General features: G+C 39.0%; 1 protein-coding gene across 4 annotated transcripts in view; it reads right to left on the minus strand.

Moving 5' to 3' along the window:
• Positions 1-24967, minus strand: part of LOC131253331 (anaphase-promoting complex subunit 1) — a 206160-nt gene that overhangs the window by 126903 nt on the left and 54290 nt on the right. For all 4 annotated transcript variants that reach the window (XM_058254294.1, XM_058254292.1, XM_058254295.1 and 1 more), the window contains one exon: positions 13327-13419. In XM_058254294.1, coding sequence (XP_058110277.1) covers positions 13327-13419 — 93 coding nt within the window. The remainder of the gene's footprint in view (positions 1-13326; positions 13420-24967) is intronic.

Raw genomic sequence — 24967 nt, forward strand, 5'->3', positions numbered from 1 at the left:
CCCGATGATGATCCTAGAGATGTACGGTACTGATATGTGGACTTACTGAGCAGGTGTTGCGTACTCGGTATTTGATTCATTCATTCATTCATTCACTATCCACTCGGGCAGGTGGTGCGCAACTAATTCGTTATGTGTACATTCGCAATGGTCAGGATTTCGGTTGGGGCGCGCGACCAACCTGAGTTCAAGTGTTTACCACATTGAGTCTGACTATCCAAATCTAGGTATGGAACTGGTTTGGATAGAAGTTCCTTGTGATGAACCCCACAACTTGCGATACCACGTACTATCATCCCGATTACACACTCCAGCTTTATCATTTCTTTTGCATTTGCATATTGCACTGCACCCTCAGCTTATGACATTGGGTTTACTATGATTCTACACTATACGGCCTAGATATGACATTTGGCTTACTATATCTCCACATTGCGTAGTCGATTTACATTGCTTCCTCAGCATATGACTTTGCCTTATTATGTCTTTGCATCGCATAGTTTGGATAAGTCTGATGGTATTGATGGAATTGCCAGTATTTCTGCTTACTTTGATATCTAAATGTTTGGCACATGCATTGCACAAACATACACCACCCCCTAAGCTTTCTATAAGCTTATGCATGACCGTTGCGTGCAGGTGACGTTAGGTCACAGTAGCATTAAGGCAGGAGCGTGAAGGCCGAGCTTTGTGGAGATTTTATTATATTCGTGTATTTCCTTTCAGCATTGTAATCAACGATTTATATTAGTAGATATGTGATGATGATGTTACTCTTGTGATTTGGGTACACTTGTGGTTATGCTCCTTCACAAAAAATTTACACTGAAAATCCTCCTTCTAGGATCTCATGATCAAAATCTGGCGTATGGGCGCTGGGAGCCGAGAATGGGGTACTACGGAGGTTGTCGGCGCCGGATTCAGCGATCGAGAATTTTGTGAGCCCGGTTTTCGAGTTTGGGGCGTGACAAGTTTTCTCTCCAGTCGTGAAACATACGCAATCAGGGTGCTACTAGGTATGGTAGCCGAATCCAATTTGGAATTAGAGCAACTCGATGTAAAGATGGCATTCCTTCATGGGAACTTAAAGAAGTAATTTACAAGAGAGCCTGAAGGATTCAAGGAGCTTGGTAAGGATGGCCACGTGTGTAGGGTGAAGAAATCATTATATGGGTTGAAGCAGTCTCCGAGGCAATGGTACAAGGGGTTCGATTCCTACATGGTGGAGATAGGGTATATCAAATGTGAGTATGACTGTTGCATATATTACAGGGTACTTGAGGACAGGTCATACATTCTACTGATACTTTATGTTGATGATATGTCAATTGCTGCAAAGGACAAGAAGGAGATACACAAAGACTGAGAGTCTAGGAAGGTTGGTTGTCTCAAAAGGGATATGTACAAAAGGTGCTAGAGAGGTTCCACATAGAAGGTGCTAAGCTAGTTAGAACACCTCTAGCTAGTCACTTTACGTTGTCAGCCAGGTCATGTCCAAGCAAAGAAGAGGAGATTTCATATATGTCAAGGGTGTCATACGCGAGTGCAATGGGGAGTCTCATGTATACAATGGTTTGCATGAGGCCAGATATATCACAGGCAGTTAGCGTGGTCAGCAGATATATAGTGAATCCAGGAAATGAGCATTGGAATAATGTCAAGTGGACTCTAAGGTATCTCAAGGGCACAGTCAACACTGGGATCATGTTCAGGGGACATGGAACTTCAGGTGGAGTTATAAGCTACGTGGTTTCAAATTATGCAGGTAATCTGGACAATAAGAGATCCACTACGGGATATGTTTTCACATTAGCAGGCGGACCAGTATGTTGGAAATCTATGTTACAGTCCACGATAGCGTTTTCTACAGCTAAGGCAGAATATATGGCTGCGACGGAGGCGTCAAAAGAGGCATTATGGTTTAAACATCTTATAAGAGAACTCAGGTCAAAGCAAAAGGCAATTAAGGAGAGATTCTATTTCAGAAGACTCACACGAACGAGAATGCCACAGACATGTTAACAAAGCCGGTGACCACGGAGAAGTTCAAGCATTACTCACCAGCCATTAATGAGGTTGGGGCACCCTTGCACAGGGGTGTGGATGGAGTTGCATTCTTGGTGGAGAATGCAAGGAGCGGTATACGCTCAAGGTGGAGGCTAGAATGGGAGATCTTCAAGGTGAATTGGCAAAATGCAAGTCAAGGTGGAGATCATTGTGCGGGATGCTTTGGATTCGGCCAATCTATTGTGCATAGAAGCCTTATCTCGATTCAACTAAGGTCTTTTTCGGTTCAACCAAAAATTAGATGGATTCTCAGTTTAGACACTGTTACGATTTGCAAGTTTTCGATTCGACCAAAAAGTGTTAGTCGAGTTTGGTTTGGTCCGACTGAAGTTGCCATTCGATTCGACCAAACGGGTTTCACAAATTAGTAAATCGAGGTATTTAAGTCCGATCACGAGTAGGGCTTGGTTAATACGAGTGTTTTCTCTTTAAGGGCAAGGGTTTCCGAGGTGAGAGGGTCTTAAACACTTGTATGGGCTTGGGAAAGGAATTTCTCAAGGGGCTAGGGTTTTCCTAGGTGCGCGTCGCAAGGAGAGATCCGGTTTCGTCTGTAATCGAAGAAGGTGAGTGGTGTAAACTCTTAAGGCTTTTGATTAGAGTGGATTTATATCGCTTTGTGTCGTGGCTTTTTCCTGCAAGGGTTTTCCACATTAAATATCGTGTGCTTTGCGGTTGCTTGCTTGATTGTTTGGTTATTCTGTTTATTCCATTGTTTTATCTTCGTTGAACATGCTTCCCCAAAGCGCACGGATTGACGTTGGTGTTAGATCCGAAATTCTAATACCTAGGGATGATCCGGGTTTGTTGTGGCTCGGGATTACATCACGTGGTGTGATAAGAGCTGGAACTCCAACACACACAAGTAGAAGTACCATTTGTTAATGTGACAAAAGATTGATGAGGATGATACTAACTGAGATAACACACTATGCTTACCGCCCATATAACCAGAAATTCCTGAGTCACTAACCTAAGCTACATATCAAACAATGCAAGACAAATGATACCTGACTATGCGAGAGTGGTAGTGGATGATGATACATAAGCAAAGCAATCCTTCAAAAATCTGACAGTCCTCCTTGGACAGTGTAACTGTTTCACCTAAAGTATTGGCTGAGAAGTGGAAGAGATAGGCTTGGAGACATAACCCTCGGTGTTATTATCAAAGGAACGAACCTAATTCACCCAAGTAGGCTTCCCGATAAGATTCCAACATATATCCATTGTGGTTATTGAGACTACAATAATGAGTGCGCGTTGTCAACTGCCACAGCCATAGCCACAGCTACCACTGACACATGTACCACTGCCAAAAGGTTATAAATGCTTGATTCTTCATGTTTTGGATGGAAAATCAAAGATTTGAACCTTCGATTTCAAGATTTGAGGGTAGGTGGTCCGATTTGCGGGAAATTGAAGAAATTTCAAAATTTTCGCGGTTTCTACCAAATTGGTTGCAATCTTATACTTTAAACACAAAATCAAACATATATGAGGCCTAATCTACCGATTCATGTATGAGGACCAACTTTACGAGTGAGTTAAGTTAGATAACTTGAATACTTCCAATGGGAGACCAGAACCGCACGTGGTGGCAAAGGCAGCGTCATAAGGAATTGATGTTGATGCTCATGTGGGGTAGGCAAGATCTCCTGACGACGCTATAGACCCATTGACAAGGAGTCCAAAGGACAACCTGTGGCAGAAACTAGCATGCAGGACATGTGGCAGCAAAACATTATCCAACACCGAAAGAGAGACAGAGAGTGATGCAGGTGATGAGTCTGGTGATGGTGATGAGAGCAATGATGGTGAGGGTAAGGGTAACTCCAGTGATAGTAGTGACGACGGCGAGGGTGACTCCAGTGACAGTAGTGATGATGGTGATGTTGGCGACAGCGATGGTGGCGACGACAGCAAGACTCATCATGGGAGTGAAGTCTCAGAGGCCTCTTAGCCCATTCATTGGGGAGTGATTTTAATCATGCCACCCAGGATACTGACCATGGTTCTCGTCCAGAAGAACCACGGCCTTGACTTGTCATTAATTAAACATACACGCATAAGAAGTTGTTGAAGAAAAAGCAGACCAAGAAGCTAACAAAATTAGAGTTATTAGCAATATCCATGAGGGACGTGCATTAGTAAGAGGCAGGGTGGCTCTACATCTAAACACAAAAGAGGGAAGGTAACTCGGGTTTTATGCCACAGTATGGATATGGATCACAGACATAGGAGGGTAACTTGAGTTTCGTGCCATAAAATGGATATGGATACAAACCTGAGGAATATACAGCGAGCACCTCCAATAGTTATGACACATCGTTTTTTTTTTACTATAGTAAGAAGTTCACTTCTGCATACAGGCAAGGATATCAATAGTAGTATGGATGCCCAGGAGCTACATCTATGCCCATCCCAAATCCATATCAACCACATACTATGACAATTACACAATACCCATGGATGGGTATACTAGTTCAATTTGGAGAGGATGAGTACCAACATTATGTTAGAGAGTATCTTCACTAATACCATTCTACTATGACCTATCCACAGTACTATCGATTTGTGAAGCAACAGTACTATTCACAACCCCGTCGAGATGGAGATGATGAATACAATTCACCACACAGCTCTGTGTGGGCCTGAACCACAGCTAAAGACATAATTCACAGGTATATTTCTAAATTTGTACTTCTTCCTTCGTTTTTAATGTGTTCTTTATGTTTACATAAATGTCTTTGTTAAAATGGTCACACATGTGACATGATCACACATGTGACATGTCCACACATGTGACACATGTAGTCATCCTGTTACAGTTCAGTCTTTTTGGTTTTGGGTTTGAGTCTTTGGTAGTGGATTTCTTTGTGTTTCTTTCTATAAGGGTATTCTTGTAATTTCAACTCCTAAGTGAAAGCCCTCGTAATAAAACAAAAGACAATGGGCATGTGGAGCTTCTTAAGCTCTCAACTCTCTCTCACATTCTCTCCTCACCTTCCTCCATTCTTTCTTTCTTCTAGATTAACAACATGGTATCAAAGACACATTGACCCGCTTTTGCTTCTTGATCTCTCGTCTTTATCTTACTTCCTTTTTATTTATTTTCTTTTCATTCACTCTAGTGGGAAACCCTAACATGTTTGGGGCTAATCTAACCTAATTTCTTCCGGTTGTTGTACCTCCACATTATGGTTGGTGAAACCATGTTTATCCAGTATACAATCTAAGTTCAGTTATTCGAAGCATGGAATTAGATTTGAAGGCTGAAAATTTAGAAGTTCATGAAGCCCCTCCTTTATTGTGTTGATCGAAACAAGTTGAAGCTCGGAATCAGTTATTGACTTAGTACGTCAGTTTGTTGGAGGATTTGTGTTCAAGAAAAATTATTGTTACAATTCAGATGGATTCCAAAAATGATCCCAAGAGTAGTATTTTATCCTCATTGGAGTTGGTCCCTCTCCAAATAACATCAACGAAACCGAATGGCACAAACTATCTACAGTGGGCCTCATTTGTATAAGTTTTTCAAACTGAAAAGAAAAAAGTTAAATAGTTGACATCCCCCAAACCTAATATCACTACGACAGACTATGATAATTGGATGGCAGAGGATGCCCAAATTAGGGCATTATTGTGGAATAGTATGGAACCACGTATCAATACCAATGTAATCTTCCTCAAGACAGCCAAAGATGTTTGGGACACCTTGAAGGAGATGTATTATGGTGAAAAAAACTTAATCCAGAATTATGAACTCACACAGAATATATTTGCATTCCATCAGGGTGATAAAAGGTGTGGGAGAATATTATTCAGCCCTATATGGCATGTGGGAAGAGTTGAATGTATATCAACCATTGTCAACAAATTTTAAGGTTATGCTTAGGCAAAGGGAGGAATTCCATGTTGTTAATTTCTCTCCGGCCTTCAACTTAAGTTTGAACCTGTGAGGTCCAAGATTCATGGATGTACTGAAATTCCCACAGTGACAGAAGCGTTCGCCAAAGTTCAAACGACGATTGACATGTCTACTCAAAGTTCTACTTCATCAGATCATTCAACTTTTATCTCCACAGCGGGCAAAGGTGATGGGGGAAGTCAAGGTGGACTTGGTTGAGGCGGTAGATTTGGAGGTGGCCATGATCATGGTCGTGGTGGCATTAGTGGTCGCGGTCGTGGTAATTGCCATTGCACCCATTGTGGCCTCAACACTCATAATACAGAATCGTGCTGGGATCTACATGGGAAGCTTGCCTGGGCTAATCAAGCCAACTCTCTAGAAGATAGTTGAGAAGGTTATATAGCCAATTCCGCCACTCCTATTGAGCCGAGTACTTCAGGTGACATAGTCACTATGTCCAAAGACGATTACGCGAAGCTTCTAAATAATCATTCCACTCATGTATCTTCCTCCACTGCTACTCTTGCTCAGTCAGGCACATCTTATCTTACCTTTTCTAAGTGTATTCCATGGATTATTGATTATAGTGCTTCCGATCATATGACCGGTAAGCGTAATTTGCTATCCAAGTTAGTCCAGTCTTCGTTCATTTCATCTGTCAACCTGGTTGATGGCACTTCAACTAGTGTATCTGGAGGGCATTATGTGTTCTACATCGGATAAACTCTTTTTCACTCCAATCTCTTATTTCATGGCATCATTCATCAAACGTCATGTGCACATACACCATAGCAAAATGGAGTTGTTGAGCGTAAAAACCGCCATTTGCTTGAAGTACCTAGGGCATTATTATTAGACATGAAGGTTCCAAAGAGTTTTTGGGTGATGCTGTTTTAGCTGCATGTTATCTTATAAATCAGATGCCCTCGTCAGTATTAGGAGGTCAAACTCCTTTCTCTATCTTGTATCCCCAGTGTCCTTCCTTTTTTATACCTCATAAAATTTTTGGAAGCGTATGTTTTGTACATCAATTTGATCAAATCTCCAATAAGTTTGAACCAAACGTTGTAAAGTGTGTATTTCTAGGGTACTCAAATACTCAGTGTGGCTACAAATGCTATAATTCTATCACCTGTAGACGATATCTGTCCATGGATGTCACCTTTTTTAACTACTCCATATTTCTCAGATGATGATGGGAAGACATTGCAATATTCCAAAAACTCTACCGCCCTTCCTGTGGTGATGGACAAAGATTTACCTAGAAAGCAAGCCACAGAGTCACATCCAAATCCTCCACCGTTGCAGGTCTACTCCAGACATTCCAAGAGAGGTACTAAAGCGCCTAGCAATGTGCCCTCCGCTAGTTCTACCAATCCGTCTGAAGATTTGCCTAGTAATGAACCTCCACCAAACTTGTTGGATGAAGCTGATCAACCTATTGCTATTTGAAAGGTTATGTGTTCTTGTACTCTACATCTTATATCCAATTTTGTTTCCTTGAATGGTTTATCACCTTCATTTCGGCAGTTTGCTTTGTCCTTGTCATCGGTGTTTGTCCCTTGATTGTTTCAGGAGGCTCTACATTCTAATGGGTGGAAAAGAGCTATGGAAGAAGAAATGGTTGCGCTTCACAAAATCAAACTTGGATTTTGGCTAAGTTGACTGCAAGAAAATATGCAGTTGGATGCAAATGGGTATATACCATAAGTACAAGTCCGATGGCACTATGGATCGTTAAAAGGCCCGTTTGGTGGCTAAGGAATGTACTCAAACTTTTGGAGTTGACTACTCTGAAACCTTTTTCCCAGTGGCCAAGCTTCATTCAATTCATGCGGTGATCTCTATTGCTACAAATTTGGATTGGCCCATATATTAAATGGAAGTAAAGAATACATTTCTTCAAGGTGATTTACTTGAAGAAGTGTACATGGAGCAATCGCCTAGCTTTTTTGCTTAGGGGGGAGTCTAATAAAGTATGTTGGCTAAGAAAATCAATTTATGGGTTAAAGCAGTCTCCACGAGCGTGGTTTGACAAATTTAGTAAAGTGTTAATGCAATTTGGGAAGAAACGTAGTCATGTTGATCACTTGGTCTTTGTTAGGTAGAGTGAGACTGGCATTTTGGTTCTTGTTGTTTACGTGGCCAACATCATCATTACTGAAAAGCATATTTAAGTTGAAGAAGTTCCTATACAAAGTATTTAGGCTATCTTCAATACTTTCTAGGTATTGACGTAGCTCGATCAATGTTGGGAATTAATTTTTCACAAAGGAAATATGTTATGGACTTGTTAGAAGAGACAGGTTTACTAGGGCTAAGCTGGTAATAACTCCCATGGACGCAAACTCTAAGATAAGTACAGGCGAAGGGGACCTATTTGATGGTCCAGGCAGATATCGCTAGTTGGTTGGTAAAATGTTTATTTAACTATTACACAACCGGATATTACTAATTCAATGTAGTTAGTCAATTTATGAGAGCCCCTCATGTATCTCATATGAAAGTTGTGGTCCACATACTTAAATATTTGAAGGGCGCCCCATGCCATGGAATTCTCAACAAGTGAAATAGACATCTTAGACTGGAAGGATTCTCTGATGCAAACTGGAGTTGGATCTCCTTCAGATAGGTAATCCACCACAAGTTACTGCACCTTTGTATGAGGTAATCTTTTTACCTGGAGAAGGAACAAGTCTTTGCATGTTCTAGTGCAGAAGCAGAGTATAAAGCCATGGCCCATACCACATGTGAATTTGTGTGGCAGCAGACGTTAATGTGTGAGTTAGGTTTTGTGGTTTATACTCCCATGAATCTATATTGTGATAATCAAGCTATGTCATATATCACCAATAATCAAGTTTATCATGAGAGGACCAAGCATATTGAAGTAGATTGTCGCTTCATCAGAGAGAAGGTCGCAAACAAGGAAATATCCACACCAATCATCAAATATGTAGATCGAGTTACTGACATGTTCACAAAAGCTTTAAGTCGAGCTCATCTAGACCGGGTTTTTTAGGGGGGTGTTAGAATGGTCACACGTGTGGTCATCCTATTGGGATTCAGCCTTTTTGCTTTTGGGTTGTGTACATGAGTCTTTGGTAATGGATTTCTTTGTGTTTCTTTCTATAAGGGTATTCTTGAATTTTCAACTCCTAAGTGAAAGCCCTAGTAATTAAACAGAGGGTAGGCATGTGGAGCTTCTTATGCTCTCTCTCTCTCTCTCTCTCTCTCTCTCTCTCTCTCTCTCTCTCTCTCTCTCTCTCCTTACATTTATAAATGTTATGAATTCACTTTGAATATAGTTGCATCAGTACGGTCAAATAGTGCATAGCTTAGGACCCTATACAAAGGAAACCTATTATGTGCACTTTTTTTGTGATGTTATGATTGAAAAGTGTGTATTAATGTCTTTTTTAACAATCCCTGAAATTTCATTGAAAAATTCGACCAATTTTCCAATGTTTTCCCATGCTTCCCAAAAAATGCGATACATGACCTGATACATACAATATATCCCATGCGATAACCGATGCATATCCATATCCCAAGGGTGCGATACGTAATGTGATACCGACACAGCAAACACTGCTCAGACTATATTTCCAAAGACCCCCCAACAAAATGATATTGTTGAAAGGAAAATAGTCATATCCTTGAGGTCACTGGTACTCTTTTTCTTGAATGATAGTTCATAAACATTTTTCGAATGGTGCATTGTTAACCGCTACCTTTCCCGTTCATAGAAAACCATCTAAATATTATTAAACAAGTCCTTCAAAATCTTACAACCTCGAGACAAAGCTTTTTCCTTACCTAATAGATTATACTTGTTTTGTTCATATTCTAGATAGTGTAATGATAAGTGCAGCCCATGATCAGTAAAGTGTATCTTCTTGTATTATTCTCATTCTCAGAAAGGATATAAATGCGTTTAACCCTCTAGTTGGTAAGAGGTATGTATCCGTTGATGTCACCTTCTTTTAGGATATCTATTATTTCTCCCCATAAGGGCATTCACGGTATGACCCTCTTACTAGTTAGTGAGAGCTTCCACTATGTGACTCTATACCCCTTCCAGCTCCTTTCTTTGTGAGGCCCCCACTTCTACGTCTACCAAGCCACTTCATGCATACCAACACCAAAAGAAATCCTCCACTGATCAACCCTCCATCCTTCGATCTGCTTCCACTGGCAGTTCAAGTACTATCTTTCCTTCACGTAATGATCGTCCTATTGCATTGTGTAAGCCTACACGTTCATGTACTCGGCATCTTATCACTAATTTTGTTTCCTTTCAATCTTTCTCCATCTTTCAAGATCTTTTGCAGCCTCCAAATCCCCATTCACCCCTCACAATTTGAAAGAGGCATCAAGTATGTGAAAAAAATAACTGAAAGCTAGTTCATTTATCTAAAGGAAAGCAAATCGTTGGATGTCGTTTGATTTACACAATCAAATATCAACTAGATGATTCTATCACTAGATATAAGGCTCGGTTAGTAGTCAAGGGCTACACAAAGACATGGTGTGGATTATTTTGAGACCTTTTCTCCAGTGGTCAAGCTTAATTATGTTTGCATGGTCATTTCCTAGGCTGCAAATTTGTCTTTACCATTGTTTCAGCTAGATATAAAGAATGTATTTTACATGGTGATCTTGCAGAGGCGTATATGGATTAGCCACCAAGATTTACTTTGACTAGTGGCTCACATCTAGTACGTCACCTAAAAAAAGTCCATTAATGGTCTTAAGCAGTCTCATCAGGCCTAGTTTGAAAAGTTTGCCCAGGCTCTTCTGGATTTTGGATTTATTCACAGTCATATGCCAATCACTCTTCTTTTTTCTATTGTTGCTCCACTAGTATTATGACTTTCATTATTTATATTGATGTCATATGGTAATTGGTAATAATGTTGCGGGTATTGATGATCTCAAATATTTCCACCTCACATGGTTTAAGATCAAAGATCAAGTTCTTTGTTATTTACTCGGGATTAAGATTACTCAGTCCAATTCTGGGATTGTCCTCTCTCAGCAGAAATATCCTATTGCCTATTATTAGAGACTGGGATGCTTAGGTGTAGACTTATTGCTACAGCTATGGATGATAATCAGAAGATCGGTCAGGATGATGACAATCTTCTTTCTGATCCCGATATGTATCACCACTTGGTTGGTCGTCTCATCTATGTGACTATCATGCGAACTGATATATCATATACTGTGAGCATCATCAACCATTTTATGTACTGCCCATCATACTATAGTTTATCGAATTCTTTGTTCTCTAAAATCAGCTCCTGCCAAAGGTTTACAATTTTAGAGGCATGGTCACCTTTGCATTTCCAATTACTATAATGTTGATGGTGTTGGTAGCCATCTCGATCAGCAGTCTACGCCTAGTTATTGCACCTTTGTAAGTGGCAATCTTGACACCTGGAAAAGTAAGAAGCAACAATTTGTTACTTGGTCCACTACAGAGGTTAGAGTATCGAGCGATGGCTTATGCAAGTAGTCAGCTCATTTGGCTTCAGACACTATTACAAGTACTTGGCTATCCCTCTTCTAGTCAAATTCCATTACATTGTAATAATCAAGTTGGCATTCACATTGCTACTAATCCTGTTTTTTATGAGCGTACTAAGCATATTGATGTTAATTGCCATTTTATACATGAGAAGGTAGCTAATAAGGAGATTGAGACAGCATTTGTTCGCTTACGAGAGCAGTTGGCCGATGTCTTTACTAAGTCTCTTGGTCAGTCATCGTATTACTGAAAAGTTGGGCATAATTGATATCAATGCTCCAACTCTAGAGAGAGTATGGATAGATTATTTTTTTAGTTAAATCGCAAGGGGACTATTTTAGTCTTTTTACTCCTAGTGGCATTATTGCAATTTCCTTCTGTTATTAATGTAAATAGGTTAGTCTATCACAATGATAGACTAATCCAATCTCGATGCATGTTTCCTCACTTCACTTCTCTCGTTTCTCCTTTTCTCTTCTTAATCTTTTCCTTATTTTCTCCTTTTTTGGTTCTTGAATATCAACTACCTCACTACCTCCAAGAATCTGAGTTTGGACAAGCTCAAACTCGGGACGAAGATCAGAGAAGAATTTGACAAACACAATTCCTCTCTCAATCATTGCATAGTCTTATAATCTGTAGATAGGGGCTGGTATACATCTAGCTCCTCCCACATGCCTCACAAGGCAGAATAATACCATCCAACGCACTTATCTCCATGTTGAAAAGCGAAAATACTGTGAAGTAACTCGTACATCCGAGTTTAAGTTCTTTTCCCCTTGATACACTCCTTCAAGTTATTCCAGACTTTAGTGTCTCGAAAAAGATAACATCTGCACTAATCTGAGGTTTCATATTATTCCATAACAAAGCCTAATTTGAGCATCTCCTCCAACACTCAATCTTCATATTTTATTGAACTTTCATTAGGTGTGGAGGAAGTTAAATATTTTATTTTCCTTTTGCCGTAAGGAATACTTCTACAGATGTGGTCAATTGTAAGGAATTTTCCCCATTGAGTTTAGTCAATGTAATATGAAAGTTCATCGACTCTAATGGAGACAAAAGACTCTTGGCTTCATTCTTGACACCTATTGATCAAGGAGAAATCAAACACCCAAGGAGGAACAAATAACTTTTAACTTACCCCGCATGTATGTCAAAAACCAATGTATATCAATGAACACAATCACTAAATGGAACCTCTTTTTTCAACACCTTCACACGTACATTGATTCTTTAGCCTTTGCAATGCTCACTTTCAACATGTATTTTTGATCTCAAATCTGATCATAAACACATGATGCCCCACTTTTGTCCATCAAGATGGATCTATAAGAAAGTGGGCCTCACACACATTCACGGAACACGATTACTCAGCCCACCATATGGTGGTTGAGAAAGATTCAACCCCCAACGACATTGGATTTTCACCTCAAAACAATAAAAAGAAAAATAAGATAGAAGAAACGTTGAAGAAGAAGGAAAAGATCGATGCCCGGATCAATTTGGCTCTGAAACCATGCGAACGGATTAAGAATGGAGTAAAGAGAAGAATGAGAGAGAGAGAGAGAGAGAGAGAGAGAATGAGGATTAGGTTTCACATCCCTACCTCTCTCAAGTCTATTAACAAAGTTTTCAATATTACAAGAATGCCATAAATAACACAAGCAAAAATACACATTACATCCTAAACCAAGATGGACCAAAGAATGGACCATATAACAGCCCACATTCATATTCAATAACATAATTCAAAACATAAAGATATGCATAGTTTCCAAGAAAAAATTGTTAGTTCCAAAGTTGGGAAAAGAACCTCTGTTAATAGAGTGCAAGTGGTAGCAAGAGTAAATGCCCCTCGACCAAGAGGGAGAGCAGTAGTTCGTTGAGCAAGCTGCCAGAGCTGAGCCTGCACCAAAGACCAATAAAAAAAAGGATCATAGACTGAAAAACATCAAGGTAGCATGCAAAAACTCCCCAGAAAATTGACAATATTTGAGGCCAATGGAGTATCAAAATTAATGGTAGTCACATAGCACATGTAATTGGTAATTTGGTAAGTTGACACATACGATTGTACACTAACCAACACAGAACACTCCAAGGTCTTGAATAAAATCAATGTCAAACTACAAAACATTCAAACTGCAATATAAAAAGGCTTTCAAGAAAAAGGATGCATTAGAATGTGCAGGAACCGATGTAGATGCACTACACCTACTAGAAAAGGGGGAAAGGACCCAAAAGCTTCATCAACAAAAACAAGAGGCATCAACAAACCTGACAAGCCCAATCAACATCTTGGACTATGTTTAAATTTCCATTGAGTATAAAAAAGGAAGTGAATCTACCCAATCAAGTTGTGCTACATTCAATGTCTCATAATCCAAGAAAAACTCAACCAAGTAGAACTCCTCAAGTTGTCTCGACTCAATCACTCGAACAATTTTCTTTTCATTATGAAATAATAGAGCTAAACGCACTTGATTTTCTCTAGTGGATCCAATTAGAGACAAACATCATCCCAATTAGATGGGCCATACAAACTTCATCAGAGAACTGATGTCAGCATGGTATTAGCATAATGTTGACAATCATATGTGTGGAGGGTCTAACATAATAGGTGATTGCAATAGGCTTTTGGGTGCCAATTATTTCAGATATTTAAAGAAATTATTCAATATCTTTGATTAGTCAACAGATGATTAGTTATATAAAGGAATCAGTCAACCCTTTGTTTAACACCATTAGTTGACTAAAATGATCAACAACGAGCAATCCCTCCCTCCTACCAGACAGTTACTAATTAGGAGTACTTTAAATGGGTTTAAGGGCTGGGCAAAAAGGAAATGCCCAGACTGCGAAAGGGCAAGTTTGGGTGTTGAGGAACTCATTCCCCACTTTTATGTTTCTTGTGGAAACTTAAAATTGACTTTTGCATTTCATGGTGAATGTCAAAATTCGGTTTGTAGGTTGATACTTTGGATTTTACCAAGTAAATTGATTTTGGTTCACAATAGTTTTCATAAGGAAAGCACATAATTTGGCTGGTCACAGTGTCCCAATCATGCTGTCCCCACCTTTAATTGACTATGACTCTCAATAATCACTTTGATCGGATAACCGTAAATGTTGATCAATGGCAACAAAAAAAGGAAGTTTTCCAATTGATCATATGGAAAAATGTGCGATCACTGATATGGACCAGCCATATGTATGGCACCTTTGATACCCAACCTCTCTCAAAATTTAATTGATTCAGTTGAAACCATTCCATCAATGAGAGGGAAAATGGATTTTCCATAGTATATGATATATATATAACACAAGCAGCCCTGGACAATTTTTCCCTTGATATTAGTAGTTTTTGGATGTGTTAGGAGCTCCAGTTATGGGATGACATAAAAGGATTTTCTCTTCTCAATGAGGGAAAAGTCGTCATTTAGAAAATGTAGCTCTTTGACAAGGAACAGTCCAGATTTTCCCACTCACCACAATGGCCTAGAAGGTAGCTACTTCCTCTTCTTAGTGTGAAAACCGCCCCTACTCCTCTTTCCGTGTATCCAATATGGAAGCATAGGATTAAGGAGACAGTGCATTAGAGGATCACTGGAGGCCCTCAATGATGGCTGTGAGAGATCCATTTTGTTAATCTATTACACCGGCTCATGTTATAATGTCTCCCCAAGAATAAGGCAGATTTAATACTTAAGTGGGTCAAAGCACTAGAAAACATAGGGAAGGGTCACCCACTGTTGAAGGAACCTTCTCTCTTTCTCTCCGTTTGTAGCTCACACCCTTTCCCTCTGAATCCCTCTCCCTCTTTTTCTCTCTCGAGGTTTAGTTGAATACATCCCGATGTACTGTAGTACAATACCGTCAAGACTAGTGTAACGTCCCGGATTTTTGCCAACTTAGAGTTAGACGTCCTTGGGCAATGGGTCTATCATAATACCTTATTTACTTCTCAGAATTCAATCCCAAAGTCACAAATCCCCTTCTTAACCCATTTCCTTCATAATCTCACCTTTCACCACCTAATTCTTCAAATTTTTCTAACCTACTTTCAAATTAAACATTAATCCTAATGTATAAATGATGAAGAACAATACTTAAACTAAAATTTACTATAAATAGTAAATTTATAAATAAAATGGGTTTTTGACCATTAACCTGACGGAATCTCCCAAAATAAATAGGTTATTTGGATAGATTAGCTTCTCCTACCCCAAATTCATATATGGCACGTCGCGTAACTCATTCCGGATTGGAAGATACGTCCGTTTCAAGAAGGCGAGTGGCAGAACCACCACCAGGCGAGTGCGAGGCCTAGCCCAGGTGGCGATGGCATCGCCCTTGGTCCAGCGGACCGTGATGGCATCATGGTCGGCGCGATGCCTCGCCGGTGCACCAAGTTTTGGTGGACCCTCACTGCAGTTTTTGCTCGAATTGAAAAAGTCATATCTCCCTCGATATAACTCCGATTTAGGTGATTCAAAAGCCAGATTGAAGCTTGATAAGTCTAGTTTCATATAAAAATAAGTGAAAAATAAAATAAAAATTTTAATATAGTTAAATCTAGGTTGATGTGACAACTGTCCAAAAATTATTAGTTCGGACAGCTGCTACTTCTAGAATTTTTAGAATTTTTCTACCACACGAAATCTAATGAAATTTGGCAGAGATGAAGTAGACTTGATAATGAACTACTAGAAAAATAATTAAAATAACATACTAACTAAAAGTGCCAAAAGGGGGCATAGAACTACCCTAGGACCTTATTCGGTCGTAATTAGGGCGGAATTTAGTTAAGTACTAGACTAAACGATCGACGGATTTGGCTTGAACCACTTTCTATACAAACTACAAGACCCAAAATAATTAAAATCACTAACTCAACATTACTTAAAAACCTAGGAGCAACCTCAAAACCCAGTTGCTCTCAGGAGCACATTGAAACTCCGTATCGGGCCTGGACCGCGCGTCGAAAGTCCGATTACCGCGAAACTATAAGGTTATGACCGCCATACTGGGCTTGACAAGCATCGCGGGAATCGAATCCAAATAGTATCCAGAAACGCACAACTTGAGCCTTGAGCGAAGTGTGTGAGAAACGCGAATATCTTTAGAAAATGAACTCAAACTTAAGTGAATTGGGTCGTTCGCTTGCAGGCCAAATTTAAAGTTTCAGACCATCAAATTCTGACCCAACTATACCCTTGGATCAAGGAAAATTCTATACACATGTCAGTATACTTGTGGCCCTTATCGAGTGCCGATGACCGTTGAACTGAAACGGGTCCTCCACGGTCGATCTGCTAATCCGATCGAACCGAAATCGTATTCTGGCCTAGATCCATTGTTAGGGAACATACTCCGTGACATAGTCAGTAATAGACCTCCAGATGAGTCCTGTTGGCCCGAAACAGACATCTTTTGGCTGTAACCTAAGTATACCATGGCCCTGGGGCCATTGACATCAATTCTGCGCCTATATATAGCCCTTAAATGCACCTCTCTCTCCCCCATACGAATTCTCTAACCCTAGGAGTGAGAAGAGAGAAAAAAGGAGGAAAGAGTGAGGAGAAGAGAGAGAGAGAAGGAGATCGTTGCTGGGATTCACTCCCACGACTCCAAGTGCTGAATCACCTCCCCACCATCGCTAACCGACGATTCCATATACGATTTGGGTAAGAAATCCTAACCATAATCTTGTTATAGGGATCCAAATAGCGGAATTAACGAAATAGCTAACCTATTTCGATGTTTAGGTACCGTTGTTCTGTATTCGAGTGTGTATAGGATTCGAACCGAATTCGAAACGAGGAATCCGACGAAAGGGGCGGACTATAAACGCTTAGGTTATGGTTTTCAAGGCTTTCAATGTCAGCTAATAATTTATATCTGACTTGATTGCTGCCATATGATCTTAGTTACGACGTTTTCGATGAATTATACATGTGTAAACTATGTTGAATATATTATGTATTCCACGTGTTTGTTGAAATGTTTGAATGGATATGAAATCATGATGTGAGCTTGCCATGACTATTAATCTAGGATTCATGTTTGTTGGATGTATGAGAATCCCCTTGCTACATGACTTGTCATAATATATGTCGTAACTACCTTAGTCTATGTATAATACGAAATGCATTCCATGTGTTTGTTGAAATGATTGAATGAAATTGAATTTATGATTTGTGTTTGCCATGACTAAATAACCTATAATACATGTTCGTTGTATGCATGACAACTCCTTTATGAAAGGATTTGCCATAATATATGCTATAACTAATTTATGTCATGTATGTAGTAATGTGTAGTTTAAGTGTTTGATAAAATGCTCAAATGAGATTTATTTTTGAATTGTTTGTTAAATATTGTTATGCTTAACATATATGACTACCCATTGTAATTGAGTGTGATTGGCACTACTATGTAGTCCAGGCAATCGGTAACGGTTCCCGATTGAGTGGCCGAACTAGTTTCGCCACATTGGATACATTCGATGAATCCGAGTCGTATGGTGATTGTCGACGGTAGTTAGGCCACGTGGAGGGCTTACGCGCTCCATGTCGATTAATTCAGTGTGCACTCGTACCAATCGAACTTGTCAAATAACCCGATTGGCCTATTGTGTATTTACCATGTATGGACGCTACTGCTTGAACCTAAGGTACCGCTTACCAATGTAAAACCTATTTCAACCATAGAACCACGATCCGCTAAGACTCATGAGCCGGGCATGGTGGTATGGGACACCGTGGTCGAGCTGTCGGCCTACGCTAGGGTGACGAGCCTCCCCGTAGTGACTAATGAGCAACCCAAACTCGTGAGCTGAATACGGTGGTATGGGATACTGTATTCGAGCTGCCGGCCTACCCCGGCGCAGCCTGGCTGTGGTCTCCAGTCGGGTTGGTGACAAGCCTTCGAAAATAGACTGTCAATTAGTAGGGCGTTGGTGGTGTGACCTCGAGTACAAAATAGGCCCACACTGACGGTGACGAGCCTCTCGTAGCGACCTAGAGTGTAAACTCGAACTTGCCTATCGTATGTGATTAACTAGGATTGACGACCCTAGATGAATCATTGTTTGGATAAATGATATAAAGGGAGGTACCTTCGCTTCCCAAACCTGCTGTATGAATAGGTCTAATTAAGAACTTGGCTAACACGCACATGCACCGCATTGCATGTGCCTTTGGCGATGGAGGTAAGCACAGCGGGAGTGTTGCATGCGCGACCGTGAGATGATGTTGCTGAGGGAGTGCAGGCGAGGGCATACATCATTATAGCATATCATCCCTACATTAACAAGAGTACTTAGGACATGATTGTTGTACTCCTTTATCATTACTGCTTGACTGAATTGATAACATGTTAACCTTTGCTTTATAGTTCCACTGAATTAGCTACTCATTCCCACCTGGACGGTGTTTTAAACACCACCCAGACTCTGGTTTAGATGCGGGTGATGGCGAGATCTATACAGCAGAGTTGGACTTCGTAGGCGAGAAGGAAGAGTTCTCCTACGTTCAACTATCGGGCGGATCTATATAGATCTCATACCAATGCGCAGGGACTACTGGGATACTTATTTAATTGAACACATTAACTTCCCGCATTTATATGGTTAGAAACAACACATGTATATATTTAGCCCGGTTTCATACTCATAATCCAAACTTTGTGAAACGTTTTCAAAATTAAATGCATATATTTTAGTCTTCCGCTTGCCAAATTACATTAACTCTGGAGTATGATATGCTGTTTTAACATAATCTCACTCATGTTTACTGCATCGCTAATGGACGACATCTAAACATCATTATCCATGTTGCATAAGTGATGCGTTGGAACTCGGGAGTAGAGCTTTGCTCGACCCTCGATTTTCAGGGCGTTACAACTAGCCTTTGACTGTGGGTCATCTTCCAATGATCCAAACTATTTACATGACGAGTCTCACTTAAAATCTTGTAATTGGAGTATTTCAACACTTTGATAATATGGCTCTTTTTTTGTTAGAGTAGATTTGGGAACAGGAAGTTGCCAAAGACAAGGATGCAACAGTTTTAATTGCTTATGGACGGCCATGAGTTTCTACCCATGGGGATGATTCAGTCAGTTCTCGGGTTGATGCAGTCCATGGTTATTTGTTGCAGTCGTGGCTGGAGAAGATGACTGTGCCAGCACTACAGGTGGTTTCAACAGCAGACAGCAATGGTGGCTACAAAAACACAGGGGTGCTACAAGCTCGATGCAGCAGCCACACAGAGGTTGGAGATGGCAATCTTGCCAATTAGATCTGGGAGTCTGAACCAAGTTCGCAGGAGCAGCAACGAAAGCAACAGTGAACAGGGACAGATTCCAGCACAAATGGAGCAAATGCAGCGGAGGAGATATCACACCAGGATGGGATCTAACACAGAGGACCCTATGATGAAGAAGATAATGGTGGTGTGGGGCAGACAAGAAGGCTTCCTGATTCACATTAGTGATGTATCGATGATAGATATGAGCGGTGTCAGCTGATGAACAATGAGGATCAAAGATTGTTATGGGCAACGGTGGACAAAGGACTGATGAACAGCTCTGATACCACATTAGATTAGAGACTAGATGGTGGAAATCTTAGTTATTTGTTTCTATTGACATTAACATGATATACAAGAGCTGAGAATCTGAGAATATCTTAAAGATAACCTAAAATCTATTGTAATCTAATATGATAGATATTCCAAAATTCTTCTTCTCGGCGGCAAACGGGCGGGCTCTGCACTGTCTGAGGCTCGTACTAGGCCAGAGCAAGGCATCTAGTCTTGTAGAGGTTACCAAGGAACCATCCATAGCACTAAATAGGGAGCCGCGCGGGGCATTTATCTTCTTAGCCGCACTAATCAGAATAAGAAGCTGGAAAAGCTAAATTCACCAAGATTTATGGTGGAAAACTACTCCAGCATTTTGCTTTAAACATGAATGGTCATAATAACCTTTTCATAATCAGAGGGTTGAATATTCAATCCAAGAGCTTTTTGAGCATCCACCTTCAAAGGGCAGCCCTATCAAATAAACGGTTTAGGCCATTGAAAAAATTCTAAATCCAATGGATAGAGTCCCAACGTATCTTATTGTAATACATCGGGATGCATTCAAGCAAAAAGGCTAGATTAGTGAATTATACCGCAATCATGTGAGGCACACCTTTCAATGTTGATTGCCTCCCAAAAAAATGCATTCATCTAACAATCAAAACAAATGAATCAAAATCTAGGAAATGAACAATCCACATTTATAATACTAGAAACGGTCAAATCACTATGCATCAGGGGAGCCCACCACTGATTTCACCATCCATCTAAAAATATCTTTGATCAAATGATGACCATTCAAATAATTGCTTTAAAAATTGAAAGGTCCGTACTTATCATGCTAGAAACAGTCATTGATTTGGAACTTCCATCATGTGGGACCAACCTTTGATCACCCATCCTTCTCAAAAATCACTTTGATTGATGATCATAACCATCCAATCGATGGCTAGGAAAATCGATGTCTATTAGTGAGAGTGAGAAGCCCATCCCCAACTTTTCCCAGGGAAGCCATCCAACATGTAAATAAAGGGCATCTTTTTGCGGAATAAGGAAATGTAAACACTAGGCAGTTGAAGGAAACAAAACATGGTTTTTCCAAAGACATGAGAAATGCTAACATGGTTTTTCTGAAGACATGAGAAATGCTAAGCGGAGAAAAGAATTCCCCTGCAACTAAATAGACGCCTAGGAGTTGCTTAGGGCCTGTTTGGACTTTGGATTCATGGCAATGGAAGGAAAGGTAAGAACTATTACCCATGAAACAAACTTTCCATTTTTTGTGAAGCCTTTTATTGTGGGAATTTGTGGAAAATACCATTTCCCACTTCCTGCTTTTGTTGGAAATCAAAAAATTTATTTTCCCAACTCCAAATTAAGAAAGCCATTTTCCCACAATTTAAGGAAAATGGATGTTTCAGTAGTTAAACCAAATGCACGACCGTCCATCTTCAACAACCTCACATCGCATGTGCCAGTGTGCCCCATGAGCCATCTTGCATCTTTGATCATGCCACACATGCCATTGTGCTACATGTGTGAATGTGCCACATGTTCCACCATCCAACTTCTCTTACGCCCCATATGAAAAAGCATCTCACATGTGCTAACGTGGCCACTATGTGCCCCCATTCACCTCCTCTTGTGCCCCACATGTGCCCCCATTCAACTTCTCTTGTGCCCCACATGTGCAAAGCATCCAACCTGTGCTAATGCGCTACACATACCACCATCCATCATCTCGTGCCCCAAATGTGCCATTGTGCACATGTGCCATCATCCAACTTCAATCGTTCCATATGTGCCACACGTGCCAATCTAGCAATGTGCAAAACTGCTACCATCTAGCTTCAAGTGCCCACATGTGTCAAATGTGTCCATGCGTCTCTTGTGACACATGTGCTATTATACAGCTTCAAGCACCACAAATATGCCATGTGTGATTCAGCTTCAACTACCCCACATATGTCACAAACATCACATGTGCCACTATCCATCTTCAAGTGTCTCAAAATCTAGCACATGATGGCAATTAGTAGGAAATTTTCTTAAGAAAATATTTTGTTTTAGCAAACAACAAATTTGGAAATAGGTCCCTAATTTCGAGGAAAATATTTGAAAGACAAAAAATAAAATTTAAAAAAAAAAATCAATGTTTCCTTTCCTACAATTCTGGGAAATAACGTTTTCCAACAAACACTATTTCCATTCCCAAATAAGGTTTCCCAAGAAACACTAATTCCTTTACCATACTTCTCATGAATCCAAATAGGCCCTTAGAGTTTATTGTCGGGAATGTACTAAGGTATTAAAAAACGGTCCCCCTCACAATTAAAAAATAAACAAAATAAAAAATTTAAAATTTATAAAATAAATAAATAAATAAATAAATAAATAAAAAAAAACGGTTGAGTAACGCCCATTACACCCATTAAATGTGTTATGGTCCAGTAACAACTTTTTTCAATAAAAAGGCCTATTTGCACTCGATTTTCCACATCTCTTTGGTGTTTTTTTAATTCTTAAACTCATTCTAAAATGAATCCAACTGCTTTTATGCCATCTTTAAATATTAAAACTTCAAATTGGGAAAGCTTTGACGGATTGAAGCTCGAATGGGCGGTGTGCCATTTTGGGAACTTTTTAAAAACGAGGTTAGTAGCTTTTTTTTTTGATTTCTTGCCGGAAATGATGAAATCAAAGAGGGAAACACCAAATCGACATAATCTTGTTGAAATTTCTCTTGATTTGGTGTTCCATTTTTAATTTTTCATTATTTCGAAAACAAACAGTTTTATGAAAGAAAATAGAAAAGTTTTTTGTTCGATTTCAATGCTTGATAGTTCGAATGCACGGAAAATCATTCAATGTAAAATAACCCTGTAACAGATCAGATTTCGTTATGCATTTTTTTTTTATATACGTTTCCTATTTTCAAACCTATTTTCAATGATTTTTGAAAAAAAAAAAAAATTTAATGGTTTTATTTTCCAATTTCAATGGTTGATGGTTGTGAAGCCTGTAGAATGCTTGAAAGTGGAATAAGACGCAATATATCTGATTTGGTTATGTAGTTTTCAATTTTTTTATTTCTGTATTTTCACACCTATTTTCGATGACTTTATAACAATTCCAAAACACACACACACACACACACACACACACACACACACACACACAAAAACTTGTTTACTTGTTTTAGTTTCAATTTCGATGCTGAAAGGTTGCAATGCATGTAGAATGTTTTAATGCGGAATAACATGCAATAGGACTAGTTCGATTATGCATCTTCCAAATTTTTTACTTTTTCTATTTTCGCAGCTATTTTCTATGATTTTTAAAAAATGCATATATATATATATATATATATATATATAGAGAGAGAAAAAGTTGGTTTTTTTTTTATTTCAGTGCTTCATGGTTGCAATGCATCTAAAATGCTTGAATGAGGAATAACATGCAATAGATCTAACTTGGATATGCATTTTTCTTTTTCTTTTTTACTTTTTTAGTATTTTTCAACTATTTTCGGTGACTTTTTAAAAATACAAAAAAAATAGAAAATGTTGATTTTTGTTTTCCAATTCCGATGTTCAATGGTTGCAATAAATGTAGAATACTTGAATGTAGAATAACATGCAATAGATCTGATTTGGTTATGCATATTCCAAATTTTTTATTTTTTCTATTTTTGAACCTATTTTCCATGATTTTTTAAATTATAAAAAAAAAAATTAGAAAAGTTTAGTTTTTTTCTATTTCAATGCTTGATGGTTGCAATGCATGTATAATTACTTAGTGTGGAATAACATGCAATAGATCTAATTTAGCTATATATTTTCCTAATTAATTTTTTTATTTTCACACCTATTTTCGGTGATTTTTTTAAACCTAAGAAAATAGAAAAAGTTCATTTTTTTTTTCGATTTCGATACTTGATGGTTGCAATGCATGTAGAAAGCTTGAATGTAGAATAACATGCAATGGACCTGATTTGGTTATGCATTTTCCTAATTTATTTTTTTTATATATACTTTTGCACCTATTTTTTGTGATTTTTGAAGAATGCAAAAGAATAGAACAAATTGATTTTTTTCAATTTCAATGCTTGATGGTTACAACGCATGTAGAATGCTTGAATGTAGAATAACATGCAACAGATCTGATTTGGTTATGCATTTTCTAAAGTTTTTACTATTTTTTATTTTCACATATTTTCAAAGATTTTTTTTTAAATGCAAAAAAAAAAAAAAAAAAAAAAAAAAAAAGGAGGAAAAAGTTGATTTTTTTCAATTTCGATGCTTGATGGTTTTAATGTATGCAGAATACTTGGATGTATAATAACATGCAATAGATATAATTTGGTTATGCACTGTGTTGTCACATGCAATCGCACATTCGCATATGCGCACACTTATGCTTGGATTGCATATGCGACAGTGGCATATGCAGTCGCATATGCCACATGTGCGATTATATGCGATCGCATATGTGCCAACGGTCAGAAATCTGACCGTTGGAAATTTTATTTTTTTTTTAAATCTTGATTTTTCTTCTATAAAAAGGGATTTTAAGCACTCCTATATGCACTCATAGCTCAAACTCTCTATCTCTATTTTGCTCTCTCTTTAGTCTTTACACTCTCTCTTACATGAGCTATCAATGGTGGATCCACATGATGATGTTCTAGATCAATAATCACACCATATGAAGTACAATCAATATGGATTGTCCATTTCGTGAGCCATTGAGGATCATCTGGAAAAGGTGATCATTAAGGGTGGGAGCCACATTATGGATGGTCTAGATCAATTACTAGACAGTTTTGTAGTATGATTCATGCCAACTTTTGGAAATCGTAATCAC

The sequence above is a fragment of the Magnolia sinica genome, chromosome 8, assembly GCF_029962835.1.
Source record: "Magnolia sinica isolate HGM2019 chromosome 8, MsV1, whole genome shotgun sequence".
Lineage (NCBI taxonomy): Eukaryota > Viridiplantae > Streptophyta > Magnoliopsida > Magnoliales > Magnoliaceae > Magnolia > Magnolia sinica.